The following is a 12,914-nucleotide window of genomic DNA, read 5'->3' as shown; positions in this document are numbered from 1 at the left end:
GCAACCATGGTCTCGAGTTATCATACACGGTCTCGACTCGCAACCGTGTTAAGTCTATCAATTTGTAACAGATTTCCATGTTTCATGCAATCAGTTTCGTGGTTTCCAAACTTGCACACAATCAATCAACAACTAACAGTTTCACAATATGTAATTTCCCGATCAAACAAGGCAACTTATTCTTAAATCCATATGAACCCTAGCATCATACATATGAACAAGCTTGAACAATAATTTACCACAACACGTATAATCAGATTTAAACTCTATAACCTAACCATCAAATCTGAGTTCAACAATATCCCAGCCGGTTGATTCGAGCATCATATGTTTAACAAATCTAGAATGCAATACATGAGAGCCGATTTCATGACAAGTAACCACATATCATTCAACAAGATCAATCATGCTAAACACAAATCCTATATCATCATGCATGACTATTATAAACACACATCAATCGACACGAAATCATAAAGCAAGACACTAACCAAAAGGTAGAGGGTGATCCGATTACAAGGCTTCGAGAATTGAGGGGTGTTGCCGTCGGGTTCCAAGAGAAACGAGAGAGAGAAGTAGCGACTAGGGTTTTGTGTTTTGCAAAAATGAGAAAACAAGTCCCTAAGGAGTGTTTGTTTGCGTATAAGGGGAGTGGGCCGAGCCCACTCGGTTGCCCTATGGTCCGAGTACAAACAATACGGCCCAATGGCCTTGTGCGTTTGATATATGTTGTGCGTTCGAAAGTCTTGTGCGGTCGGGTCACTTGTATAAACACACATTCACATAAAAAAAAATAAACATAACATTCAATCAACATAGTTCACGTGAGCACGTAACGTTACACAAAGTGGGTTCAAATTACGAGTTGTCACAGTATGCATGTATGTAAAGACGTAGGAACGTAGGTACGTATGCAGATGTGTATTTATGTATGTATGAAGATACGTATGAGTGTAGGCATGTATGTAGAAACATACGAATGTAGGTACGTATGTAGTAGAGTATTTAAGAATATATGAAGATACGTATGAGTGTATGCATGTATGTAGAGAGGTATGGATGTATGCACGTGTATATGTAAGTATGATTTTGGATACGTTGAGTGTTAATGATATTAATCGTGTGCCTGGGAAACGAAGATTTATGCAGGTACATTATTGAAGGCTCACCAGGGAATGGATATGCGAATGATATGCTTAAAATCAGAGAGAAAGCTGAATGGAAAGTGTACATGTATTGGATCTTGTTTATGTATTATGTACTAATGTGATGAATGTATGTGGTGAGTGCAGGTTCTACGAATCACGGGCGGTTATCACGAGGAATAGAGATCGAAGACCGAGTCACAAAATAGATTGTACGGGATTAATTGAGTATGTACTATTAGTAAACAAGACTTATGCTTTATTTTTGTAAAAGATACATATTAAGACGAATTTTCAAGTAAGTCCAAACGTTTGTAACGAAAGAAATTTTAAGGCTCGAAATTCCGCTGCGTCGTGTTAAGGTTAAACGTGTTAGGGTGTTACAAGTTGGTATCAGAGCCCTGGTTTGAGGGAATCAAGTACGAGAAGGTAAGTACTTGAACTCAAACTTGTGTGCTCTTGAGATAAGAAATCCGTACAATCTAAGACTCGATCAAGATCCAAAGGTAAAGGCTAATGTAAGTATGTACTTATGTATACGTATAAGAAATTGACGGTTTTGTATGTGCAAGGTAAGCATAAGTGTTGGAAGAGGATGATTCGTGAATGCAGAATAGGATGAATGCTAAGGCAGGCAAAGATGCAAATAGGCAAATTAACCCCAGGTACACGTTGCTAATATGTATGGGTACCAATGTTAAAAGAAAAAGGAAGAGATCTCCTTGGGAGTGTAATTATTAAACGAAAGACAATGATGTGGTCTTGGAGAAGTTTTGGAAATATGCACGAAACTGAAACCCATTTCTCGGGCATAAGGCGATGATTACACGAAGGCACGAAACTAGTGTGTGGATTGCGCACCTGGCCAGTACGCAAGAAGCATATGACGTTCGTGAGACCGTGGTAATTATCGCGGGTATGTCCGGTAGAACTGGGTAGCAGGTAGGCGTGCGGGTGAAATGGGTAATAAGACTCTCGGAAAAATTGAGGATACTACGTAAGAATAAGAAGTATAAGTGATAAGAATGAAGAATGTTGAATCCATAAGAAAGTACGGATCAACAAGATATGAATGCAAAGTTTGAATCCGCGAGACGGATTCAAGGAATGAAAGGTACGAATGATGCAAATCCCTTGCGGATTTGGTTATGATAGCGAATGCTATAATAAGCTATGCAAGTCGACCGGTTCAAGTTGAACAAGTCGAGTAAGGATAAGGTACCATCCGTTTAGAACGGGTGGTCGTGAATGCAATAACGAATGTATGGAGTTCAATCCGTTATACGGATAGAACGAAAGATTTATGTTGAAAGCAACTAACCCGATATGACCGGGTCGAAAGTGGTATGCTTGAATCTCATTATGAGAGTATATGCCATTACCCCTTTTATTGGGTAATCGAATGTGTAAAGGAAATGAAAGTATATGAGTGAATGGAACTAAAATGTTGGTATTGTAAGCGAAGTAAGTATTATGACTAACTTTTAAACGGGAAGGGCAAGTGTTTGCAAGAAAACACTGGAACAGTGAAGCGATGAGATCGTAAGCATGTCTGAATTGAAAAGGAGTACAAACATGTACTTCAATACGTATGTGTGTATATATATATATATATATATATATATATATATATATATAATAAGAAATAAGTGGCAGTTTGACCTTGAAGAGTCAAACTGCAGAAGCTGAGAAATAATTTAGTTTCGAACCGTGGGAGCGCTAGAGAAGAGAGGAAAAGTGTAGTGTAGTACACCAAATGAGTTTAAGAATTACAAAATAATGGTTATGTATTTACCCATCAAGAACGGGTCAAATAATAAGAATGATATATTAAGAAATGGCCATGTTTGACCCGTTATGAACAGGTCTAACACACTAATGTCTTAAGAAGGAATTGAGAAAGTATTAATATATAATTGAGGTGATGTGATTAACATCATGTCTGAATGAAATCGAATGAAATGTGTAAACCCCGAATAAAATAAATTTGGAAAAAAAAGGTAATAATGACAAGTACCGATGGAAAATGCTAATTTTGATGTTGGGCTTGTTGGCCATGTTCATCTGAACAAGTCATTGTTGAAGGGATGCGCATAGGCGGATGCTCAACAAGTCAATGGAAGAAATCCATACAGGTACTGCATGAACTCATGAAGAAACGATCCAATTCGGGCCACGAACCGTTGGGATACGCAACGAAATCAAGGTTAGTAAGATGTTTAGCTTGTGATTATGAGTAAGTATTGATATAATTAAATGTTTAAAGTATGCCTTTGATGGTATGTTGACCTCTAGTATGAACATGAAGATAATTAGAAGTAACAGTAGTAATGGAATGTTAAGGATGACTCAAAGCGAACAAAATGAAAGATCGTGTATGATGTATGAGTAGAATGAAATAAATCGATTTAGTTCGATTAGTAAATGTATGAATGTATTATGCTTAATTAGAAAGGTAGAAACAAGCCGTAAATTTAGGTATGTGCGAGCAAAAACCTGGATATAATCTCGAGTATGATTTTGCATTAGTATGCATATTGAATGAATTCAGTGAATGGATCGCTAGTAAGGATGTTTGCTAGGAACTAGCATCATACAATGAAAATGACACTAGTAAGAGCTCTGAATCAGATTCCGAGTTTTAGGTGATTACGAAAGTAAATTACATAATTTAAGAACGTAAGGACAATGCATACAATCATGTTTAGGTATGAACAAACCTTTTGACCAAGATCCCGAATGTATTCATGTTGTAACGAGCATCATGATTAAATAGATGAAAAAGTAAGAGTAGTATTGGTCTACTAAGAATGAGAAAGGTTTCGGGGACGAAACCTTCTTTAAGGGGGGTAGACTTGTAACGCCCCAAAATCTGAATGTTAATATTTGTCGTATGTTCTTATGTGACACGTCATGAAATAAATAACTAGGCTATTTAACCTAGTTAAGGGGATGGTCAAAAGTATTAAATGATGAGGGTAGTGTCAGTTATGTTTTAAAGGTAAACCCGAGGGGCCAAAATGAAACAAATGAAAGTTAAGTTATTAAATAACTTAATCACACACATACGTGTGTTCGAGAAAGATCAGGAGGCTCCCATGGAGCCTCAAACCCTAACTTCATTCTTTTGCTCAAATTGGAAGGCAAGATGAAGTTTAAAGCCATAACCGAGCATGGATTAATGATCAACAACACGAGGGGATCATAAGGTATGTCTTAAATCTAAGATTGGTGATCATGGATGAAGTGGGTTATGTTTTAATCCGTGAATTAGTATGAAATTGATGATGTATAAGGGTTAGAATCATCAAGTAGAACATAGGTTATGTATAGTTTGTGTTAATTTGATGTTTAGAAGTAAAACCCATTAGTCATGGTGATGATGATGACTTAATCACCATCTATGTCCAATTCTTGTTGAAAGATTGATGAAATATCGGTGTATAACGAGTTATGGTTTGATGAATTGAATAAAATGTGATGATGATATGTTGGATGATTAATTGTGAATACTACATGATGGTGAGTAGAAGGATTTGATGAACTATGTATGAATGTAGAAGATTGATGCATGAAATAGTTGTACATTATGCTTAGATAGTGGTACGCACGCCAAGTGTTTGATGAAATGACTAAACGACGATATTATGTGAAAATGTATGCAAGTTGTGGATGAACATACATACAATGTGTAAATGATTAAATTGTTATTCAACTTACACAAGGAACATGTGTAAGATCGAATCCATGTGGAGGTTTTACTGATGTCTTGTTTGGGGAGAAATGTGCACTAGTATCTTTCATTGTTCACTCACATTGTATGGTACACACTATGTGTTTAGTCGACGGTTTAGTTGAGGTTACGAAATGAAATTGGCGATAATGTATAGCAAGTAAGGATGGTAAAATCATGTTGGTTATGTACCCCAAATATGGTCGTCTAGTATGGGATCCCGAAAGCTTTAGTATATGTAGTATTGATAATATGTATGTGTGTGTATGTAATGGATTGATCATGTGGTTGTAAGCATATTACATCATGAATATGAAGTGTATATAATGCCATTGTTATAGCTTAATATGATGACACGGATATATGAGGTTAAGTCGAAAGTCCATAAGATGGGTCGTTGACTTTTGGAAGTCAAACCTTGCATAAGTAGTATGGCTAGACTCTTGTCAAATTTCAATGCTATAAAGTCATATGGTGCATGTTTAACAATGTGTGTTATATGCAATTATGTAAGGAATTATACGAGTTGGAAGAGATGTGATGTTGGGTATATGTCTTATGTTTGTTAGACTTGACTAATGAAAGTCAGACTTGAACCATACATTCGACATGATCATTAAGTGTACAATCATGCATACTAACAAGAATGTGATTGCGTGATGTGAAGGCATAAGGATCATGTGGAAATGGACTCAAGCAAGAAAGGCAAAAGGGTAAAAAGGAGGCAAGGGAACGGACGCAAAAAGGTAAGTGATTTCCGTAATCACTTCTTAATTGTTTATGTAAAGTTATGTGCTAGTTAGTTAAGTATGTTAAGTGAGGACCAATAAGGATATGTTGTATGAAACCAATGATTTTGTTAAGTAGATGTAACGGGTCAAAACGTAGCCTTGATGTTAAAACGAATGTGTTGTTTGATGAAAACATGAACGGGTCGAATAACCGTAAATGAATAATAAGCCGATAGCGCATAAGTTAAGAATTTACTTAATCCGGATGTGGGATTTTGAGTCCATAGGATAGAGGACCAATTTGCAAGCATGTAGGAAGAAACGGGAGGTTAAACGGGTAGACGGTTCAAAAGTTATGCGCGTTTTAGTGCGTACGGACGACGAAACGAATCTGCAGAAAAAGTGGTTTTCTAGAGGGCGTCGCCGACGGGGTTAGGGCCGTCGCCGACGGGCTCTAGAAAACCAGTTTTTCTCCGACGCCTTAATTACCTGTCTACGGGGTTTTTGGCTACGGGAAAAGCTACGGGTCGTCGCTGACGGGCCCTAGGGCCGTCGCCGACGCCCTCCCCAAGTCCAAAAATCTGAAATTTGTAATTTAAGTTGATTTATGTATCGTAGGCTTCGGTTTGTTATCCGTGGACTACGGCGGGCTTTCTAAACATGATTTTGATCGATCCTTAGATGTTTATGGGCTATAAATCAAAGTCTAAGTCCCATGTAATTAACGTATGAGTATGTAAGAGGTGTGCAAGATCTTGTACGTGTATGTAGATGTGTAATTATGTATATATGGAAGATATATATGAGTGTATGCATGTATGTAGAGACGTACGAATGTAGGTACGTATATAGAAGCGTATTTGTGTATATATGAAGATACGTAGGATAGTATGTATATATGTGAAGGCGTAAGAATGTAAGTACATATGCAGATGAGTATTTATGTATGTATAGAAGTATGTGTGATCGTATGCATGTATGTAAAGACGTAGGAACGTAGGTACGTATATAGATGTGTATTTATGTATGTATGAAGATACGTATGAGTGTAGGCATGTATGTAGAAACATACGAATGTAGGTACGTATGTAGTAGAGTATTTAAGAATATATGAAGATACGTATGAGTGTATGCATGTATGTAGAGAGGTATGGATGTATGCACGTGTATATGTAAGTATGATTTTGGATACGTTGAGTGTTAATGATATTAATCGTGTGCCTGGAAAACGAAGATTTATGCAGGTACATTATTGAAGGCTCACCGGGGAATGGATATGCGAATGATATGCTTAAAATCAGAGAGAAAGCTGAATGGAAAGTGTACATGTATTGGATCTTGTTTATGTATTATGTACTAATGTGATGAATGTATGTGGTGAGTGCAGGTTCTACGAATCACGGGCGGTTATCACGAGGAATAGAGATCGAAGACCGAGTCACAAAATAGATTGTACGGGATTAATTGAGTATGTACTATTAGTAAACAAGACTTATGCTTTATTTTTGTAAAAGATACATATTAAGACGAATTTTCAAGTAAGTCCAAACGTTTGTAACGAAAGAAATTTTAAGGCTCGAAATTCCGCTGCGTCGTGTTAAGGTTAAACGTGTTAGGGTGTTACACAATACCTCAAATTATTTTCAAGGTTATAATTACAGGGATTAAGTCTTTGTAATCACCAAATTACAGCTGGTATGTGGGGTATTGTGCACATTACTATTTTTATCACTCTAGGTGAGTGAGTATCACTCTATGTGAGTGAATCGTCACTATTGGGGCGACGGGACCCAATAGTGGTATGACCACAGTCACAGATCTGGTCGAGTGACAAATACCCATTCTTGATAATTGGTTGATAAAAACATTGTAATCGCTCTTAATACTGTGATTTATAACTAACGGGTCATTTTAGAAAACAGAATGATTCACTCAGTATTTCCCCGCTGACAAAACCTTTTTCAAACATGTTTCAGGTGATCTGTGTGATCCAGGAAAAGTGCAATAAAGCACTACAAGCTCAGAGAAGTGGCTCAGTGTAAATAAATAAATAAAACGTGTTTTGAAAAATAAAGATTTCTGTGTGAAATCAACTTATTGTAAATTATGGGATTTATCCCTTAAACTTTGTGTAAGATATTAAACGAGCAATTTTTACGGTGAAAAGATCCTGTTAATCAAAGACTTCCGCTGTCGCATAAATTAAATACCACGGGTATCACCGGGAACTGCCTCGCGGCCCCCGACTCTGTCCAGGGTGGGTCGGGGAGCCGTGACACTTGCGGACTACATCTTTTCTGTTTAAAAACCACTTCATTTCTTTCTTTCCATTACACCAGGACGATATCAAAGCCAACCCATAAATGATCATCTCCTCCTTCTTACTACGCTTAATGAATTTGTGAATTTCTAAAATATCTTTAAATATTGTTTTGGGTCTTGGACTAACTTTAAAACAAATATCTACTACCCGATAAACCAAAGGACAAGAACTATGTATTCCGGTTTCCACCATAAGACGAGCTAGATCACTTATTCAATTATTATATTGTTTTGGGTCTTGGGCTAACTTTATTAATTATATTTAGGGTCTTATTTCAATTCTATTATTGTTAATTTGGGCTTATTTTATCATTGTAGCTTAATTATTCAATAAGTTTTCGGGTTGTAAAATGTTTAGGCTTATATAAAAAAAAAAGATTTTAGTAATATCAAGTATCCTATTTTTTTGGTTAAGGGTATTCTCGTATTTTTTTAGGGTATTCTTTGTATAAAATCGAAAAAAAAACTACAAATACGGGGTTGAGCCGTAACCCGTACTATGATTCCGTCCCTACGTGTAATATGAGTGCATTAGACTATGGGATACGGGAAGGCCTTCCCTCAATATCCACATCATCTTCACATCACCACCTTCACCTTCACCTCCACCTCATCACCTTCTCCTTTATCCTCATCAAGGGGGTGGTATGTACCCCTTCCCCCTCCTATTTCAAAAAACAAGCTCGGGAAGATCGGAGAGAATTCCCCGTTTGCACCGAAGAATGGTCGGGAGGGGCGGCGTTCCCGGGATAACCTGCCACCTCACCTCCCCGATGTCTTCCCCAACACCACACCCCACCGTCTTATGGAATATGAAGTTAAAAGGGGGTGTACTGGTATAATATCTCATAATGCCCCTGCCATGATTACCCAATTATTATTATCTTTTAGAAAAATAAAACAAAAACAAAAGAAAAAATTTATATTGATCCATTCTATTGAGATAGGGCGTTTTCATAAACACGCCTTAGACAAAAAAAAAAAGATCACGCCCCTGAGGGTGGTGTATGGAGCATTATGGGGCGTTATGAGGCAACTTCACACCCACTTCACATTTCCACTACACGTAATCTTAGAGTACTGTGGTAGTATGGGCCTTTGTATTATAATAATAAAATAACAATAATAATAGTATAGTATAGTAGTAATTAAAAAAATCAATTGTGTGTTGTATACATATCAGAAATTTTTATTTTTATTTTTTTAAAAGGCAAACTTTCTAAACCCGATTCACCCGGTTAGCAAACCACTAATCCGGGGAAAAGCATAAAAATTTACATGTTCAGAAACGGATTTTACATCCACTCGTTTCAACTAAAAGTTCATTTAGAAGTACGACTAAAAACCACAAAAATAACAAAGAAGCAATGGAATCAAATAAAGAATGATGATGCCGGCGGATTTTTCCTACCAAAACCAATGTATATATATCAGATTATTTTTTTTGAACGACAAACTTCTATATATAGATATAGAGCCCAGCAAGAAGCTAGAAAAAGGAACAAGTGCAAATACAAAGCCGGAACAAAAAACGATTACATGAGTCAAAAACATCAAACACCAGTGGCGGACATAAGGCTTACTGGGGGGCAACCTCCGCTACGGCTTGGCGCGGAAATGTTTGGAAAAATTAGTGTAAATTTTGGAAAAATTTGACGTTTTTTCGATTTCGTTACGGCTTATTTATAAAACGTTACGGCTTAGTTTCGTTTCTAGATCCGCCACTATCGAACACGATCCATTTGTACGCATTTGAAGTTCAAGGTTGTAGCAAATTTAGTAGTAGGTTGAAGTAACTTTAGTGTACTCTTCTAGCAATTGTTTTCATTATTGTTCATAAGCCTTAGGGGCTGTTTGATAACTTCTAAATAATTAAGTGTTAAACCAGTAAGAGATCTGAACCATTAAGTCCTTAACCAGTAAGAGGTCTAAACCATTAAGAGCCAGTATAATGCTTACCGTTAAGATGCAAATATCTGACCAACTCAGATTATAGATCTTAACTATTCAGACTCTGTATAATGCTTAACCATTCAGAGGCAAATGTTTGAATTATTCAGACATCTGCTCGCGAAACAAACAGTCTGAACCATTAAGTGTTGAACCAGTAAGAGGTCTGAATCATTAAAAGCCTCATTAAGAGCTAAACAAACAACCCCTTAATACATGTTTTTTATTGTTTTTTTTTTATTTCAATTTAAATCATATTCCTTGTTTTCTATTGTTTTAAACATAAATGGACATCTAAACACCGAGACTCCTATATGAATAAAGTAGATGCACAAGTGATGAACGTTTAGTAAAAAACCGTATACAAATCATAACCAAATTAAATACGCAAAATTAACCGATCAACCGAAACCAACTATAACCAAACCTATCGATTGAACGTCCACATGATCGACAACTTCGATTATGGTTCAGTTCCAGAGTAAAACGACCAAACCCGCTCATGCACACCCCTGCCTATATTCGGGAATGTTTCACCCCTAAATGATTATTGGTTCATTTATTCTTTTAGTTTTTTTTAAGAGAGAGAAAGATGTTTCATTTCACACTTTTCTTTTTGAGTTAAATGCTATTTTAGACCATGTGGTTTTGATCATTTTAACAGTTTAGTTTAAAGGTTTGAAACGTTGCCATTTTAGTCCAAATAGTTTTAATTGTTGTCATTTTAGTCCACTGGGTTAACTCCATACCTTTATTTTGTTAACTAGAAGGGCATTTCGATCATTTTATATGTAATTCTGTTAACTAGAAGGGCAATTCAACCATATATAATGATCGAATTACCCTTCTAGCTAACATAAAAAATGGACGGAGTTAACCCAGTGGACTAAAATGGCAACGCTTGAAACTATTTGGACTAAAATGGCAACTTTTCAAACCTTTGGACTAAAATGGCAACTTTTCAAACCTTTGGACTAAACTGGTTAAATGATCCAAATTAACCACATGGACTAAAATGGCATTTAACTCTTTCTTTTTAGTTTATCTAATGGCAATAGTCTTATGTAAATTCAATATATTTCAAGGGGGTGTTAGTGACAACTTGCAATTAAAAGTAATTTCCCATTCAAAGATCCTATTCATTTGGTTATTCTGTTTCATTGTATTCAATCTGCTCTCATTTCATTCAATCATATGCAAGTCTCGCACGGTAAGCTTCTTGAATATTGTTTCTATACAAAAGCAAAGATCTCACAATTGTTATTATTTATATACATATTTCATGATTAAAATGTCTTGTTTTCTTCAAATGTTGTAGGTTTTTTGAGGAGCATAGAGAAAAAGAATGGCATATAAGGTGGATCACGAGTACGATTACTTATTCAAGATTGTCTTGATTGGTGATTCGGGTGTCGGAAAATCTAACATTCTTTCTAGATTCACCCGGAATGAGTTTTGTTTGGAATCTAAATCCACCATTGGAGTCGAATTCGCTACACGGACTCTCCAGGTTGTTTTTTTTTTTTTTTTTTTCTTAGAATTTTGATCAAAAAGTTTCAAGCAATCATTGTAGTTATATTGATTTACATTGTTTATAATTATTGTTAGTCTTGGTACAAATAAAAAAAATAAAAGAAACCAGCCATTGTTTGATTTTTAGGGGTGAAATCTATGAAAATTGTTAGTCTTGGTACAAATAAAAAAAAATAAAAAATAAAAAGTCTATGAAAATTTTGTAGTGTATGAAAGATTGAAAGGTGTTTGTTAACTGTCCCAAAGGAGATTATTTGGTCATAACTTTGTTTAAAGTAATTGTTACTCACTTTTTGTCAATCCGGGAGAAATGAAGTTATGAAAACCATTTGGTTGAGGCTAAACGTACCTTCTATATGCTTAATGCACCCCTTATGAAAAAGAAAGTAAAGAGATGATATGACTAATTTAGTAGGACGAGAGGGGGTACATTCAGTATACACCACAGGAGAGGGGGTATGTTTAGTACAACCCAAAACCTGTTTTATATGAATGTATGATCCGTCAAACTATAATTGTCTTATGAAATTTGTATGCAATGTGATGCAGGTTGAGGGGAAGACGGTGAAGGCACAAATATGGGATACAGCCGGTCAGGAGAGATACCGAGCCATCACAAGTGCTTACTACAGAGGAGCAGTAGGTGCGTTTTTGGTTTATGATATAACAAAGAAGCAATCGTTTGAAAACGTGATGAGGTGGCTTCGTGAGCTAAGGGACCATGCGGATGCCAACATCGTCTTGATGTTGACCGGAAACAAATGTGATTTGAACCATCTTAGAGCCGTTTCAGAGCATGATGCTCAAGCGTTGGCTGAGAGAGAAGGGCTTTCGTTCCTAGAGACTTCTGCGCTCGATGCACATAATGTCGAGAAGGCGTTCCAGTCGATATTGCTTGATATCTATCATGTAGTGAGCAAGAAAGCCTTGGCTGCCCAAGAAGCAGCCTCTTTTGTTCCTACTGGCACCGCTATTAGTGTTGAGAATAATACTTCCAAGGGGAATTGTTGTTCTCGTTAAGTGTATGTTCTTTTTTAACATGTTTTGGTACTTGAAAAAGGCACTTGGCGTGACGTTTTGGTGGTAAATTTGTCGCGCATTTGCAAGCTTGAGCCTTGTGTTTAACACAAGAAAACAAAAGAGAGAGTAAGGGGAGGAAGGATTGCTTAGAGCATTGGGCTTTTTTTTGTAAGTAAATAGAACTTAGGTTGAAGAAAGTTTGTATGCAATATTTGTTTGACCTTCACATAATATCGTTTGTGCAAACAATCAACATTCATTGCTATAAGTAGGGATGTTCTAGGTAGATCCACCTATAGATATATCATATATAGAGGTGCACAAAACCGGGTTGTAGCCCAAATCAGTTCGGGCTTGGAACCGGTCATGGCTTGGTCAACTTATGGTCAAAACCATTTCCTGATGAAAACGGCTCGAGTTACAAGTCGGTTTAGGGTAGGGAAAACCCAGCTATATAGGAGCCGGATAGGGTATGAACCG

General features: G+C 36.6%; 1 protein-coding gene across 1 annotated transcript; it reads left to right on the top strand.

Moving 5' to 3' along the window:
• Nucleotides 1-11,016: 11,016 nt before the first annotated feature.
• LOC110868873 (ras-related protein RABA2b) lies at nt 11,017-12,608 on the top strand. The gene is made up of 3 exons (XM_022118141.2): nt 11,017-11,091; nt 11,200-11,391; nt 11,964-12,608. The coding sequence occupies exons 2-3, from the start codon at nt 11,227-11,229 to the stop codon at nt 12,432-12,434; spliced, it is 636 nt and encodes a 211-aa protein (XP_021973833.1). The 5' UTR covers nt 11,017-11,091; nt 11,200-11,226; the 3' UTR covers nt 12,435-12,608.
• The last annotated feature ends 306 nt before the right edge of the window (nt 12,609-12,914 follow it).

This window comes from Helianthus annuus, chromosome 7 (assembly GCF_002127325.2).
Source record: "Helianthus annuus cultivar XRQ/B chromosome 7, HanXRQr2.0-SUNRISE, whole genome shotgun sequence".
Taxonomy (NCBI): Eukaryota; Viridiplantae; Streptophyta; class Magnoliopsida; order Asterales; family Asteraceae; genus Helianthus; species Helianthus annuus.
Note: the sequence above shows the minus strand (reverse complement) of the source record. Positions and strands in the feature narration are given on the sequence as shown.

What these genes read in the sequence shown, in the direction of transcription:
- LOC110868873 (XM_022118141.2), top strand. Translation starts at nt 11,227, where the DNA reads ATGGCATATAAGGTGGATCACGAGTACGATTACTTATTCAAGATTGTC. An exon ending in TCGCTACACGGACTCTCCAG is followed by an intron (nt 11,392 to 11,963) that starts GTTGTTTTTTTT and finishes AATGTGATGCAG; the next exon opens with GTTGAGGGGAAGACGGTGAA.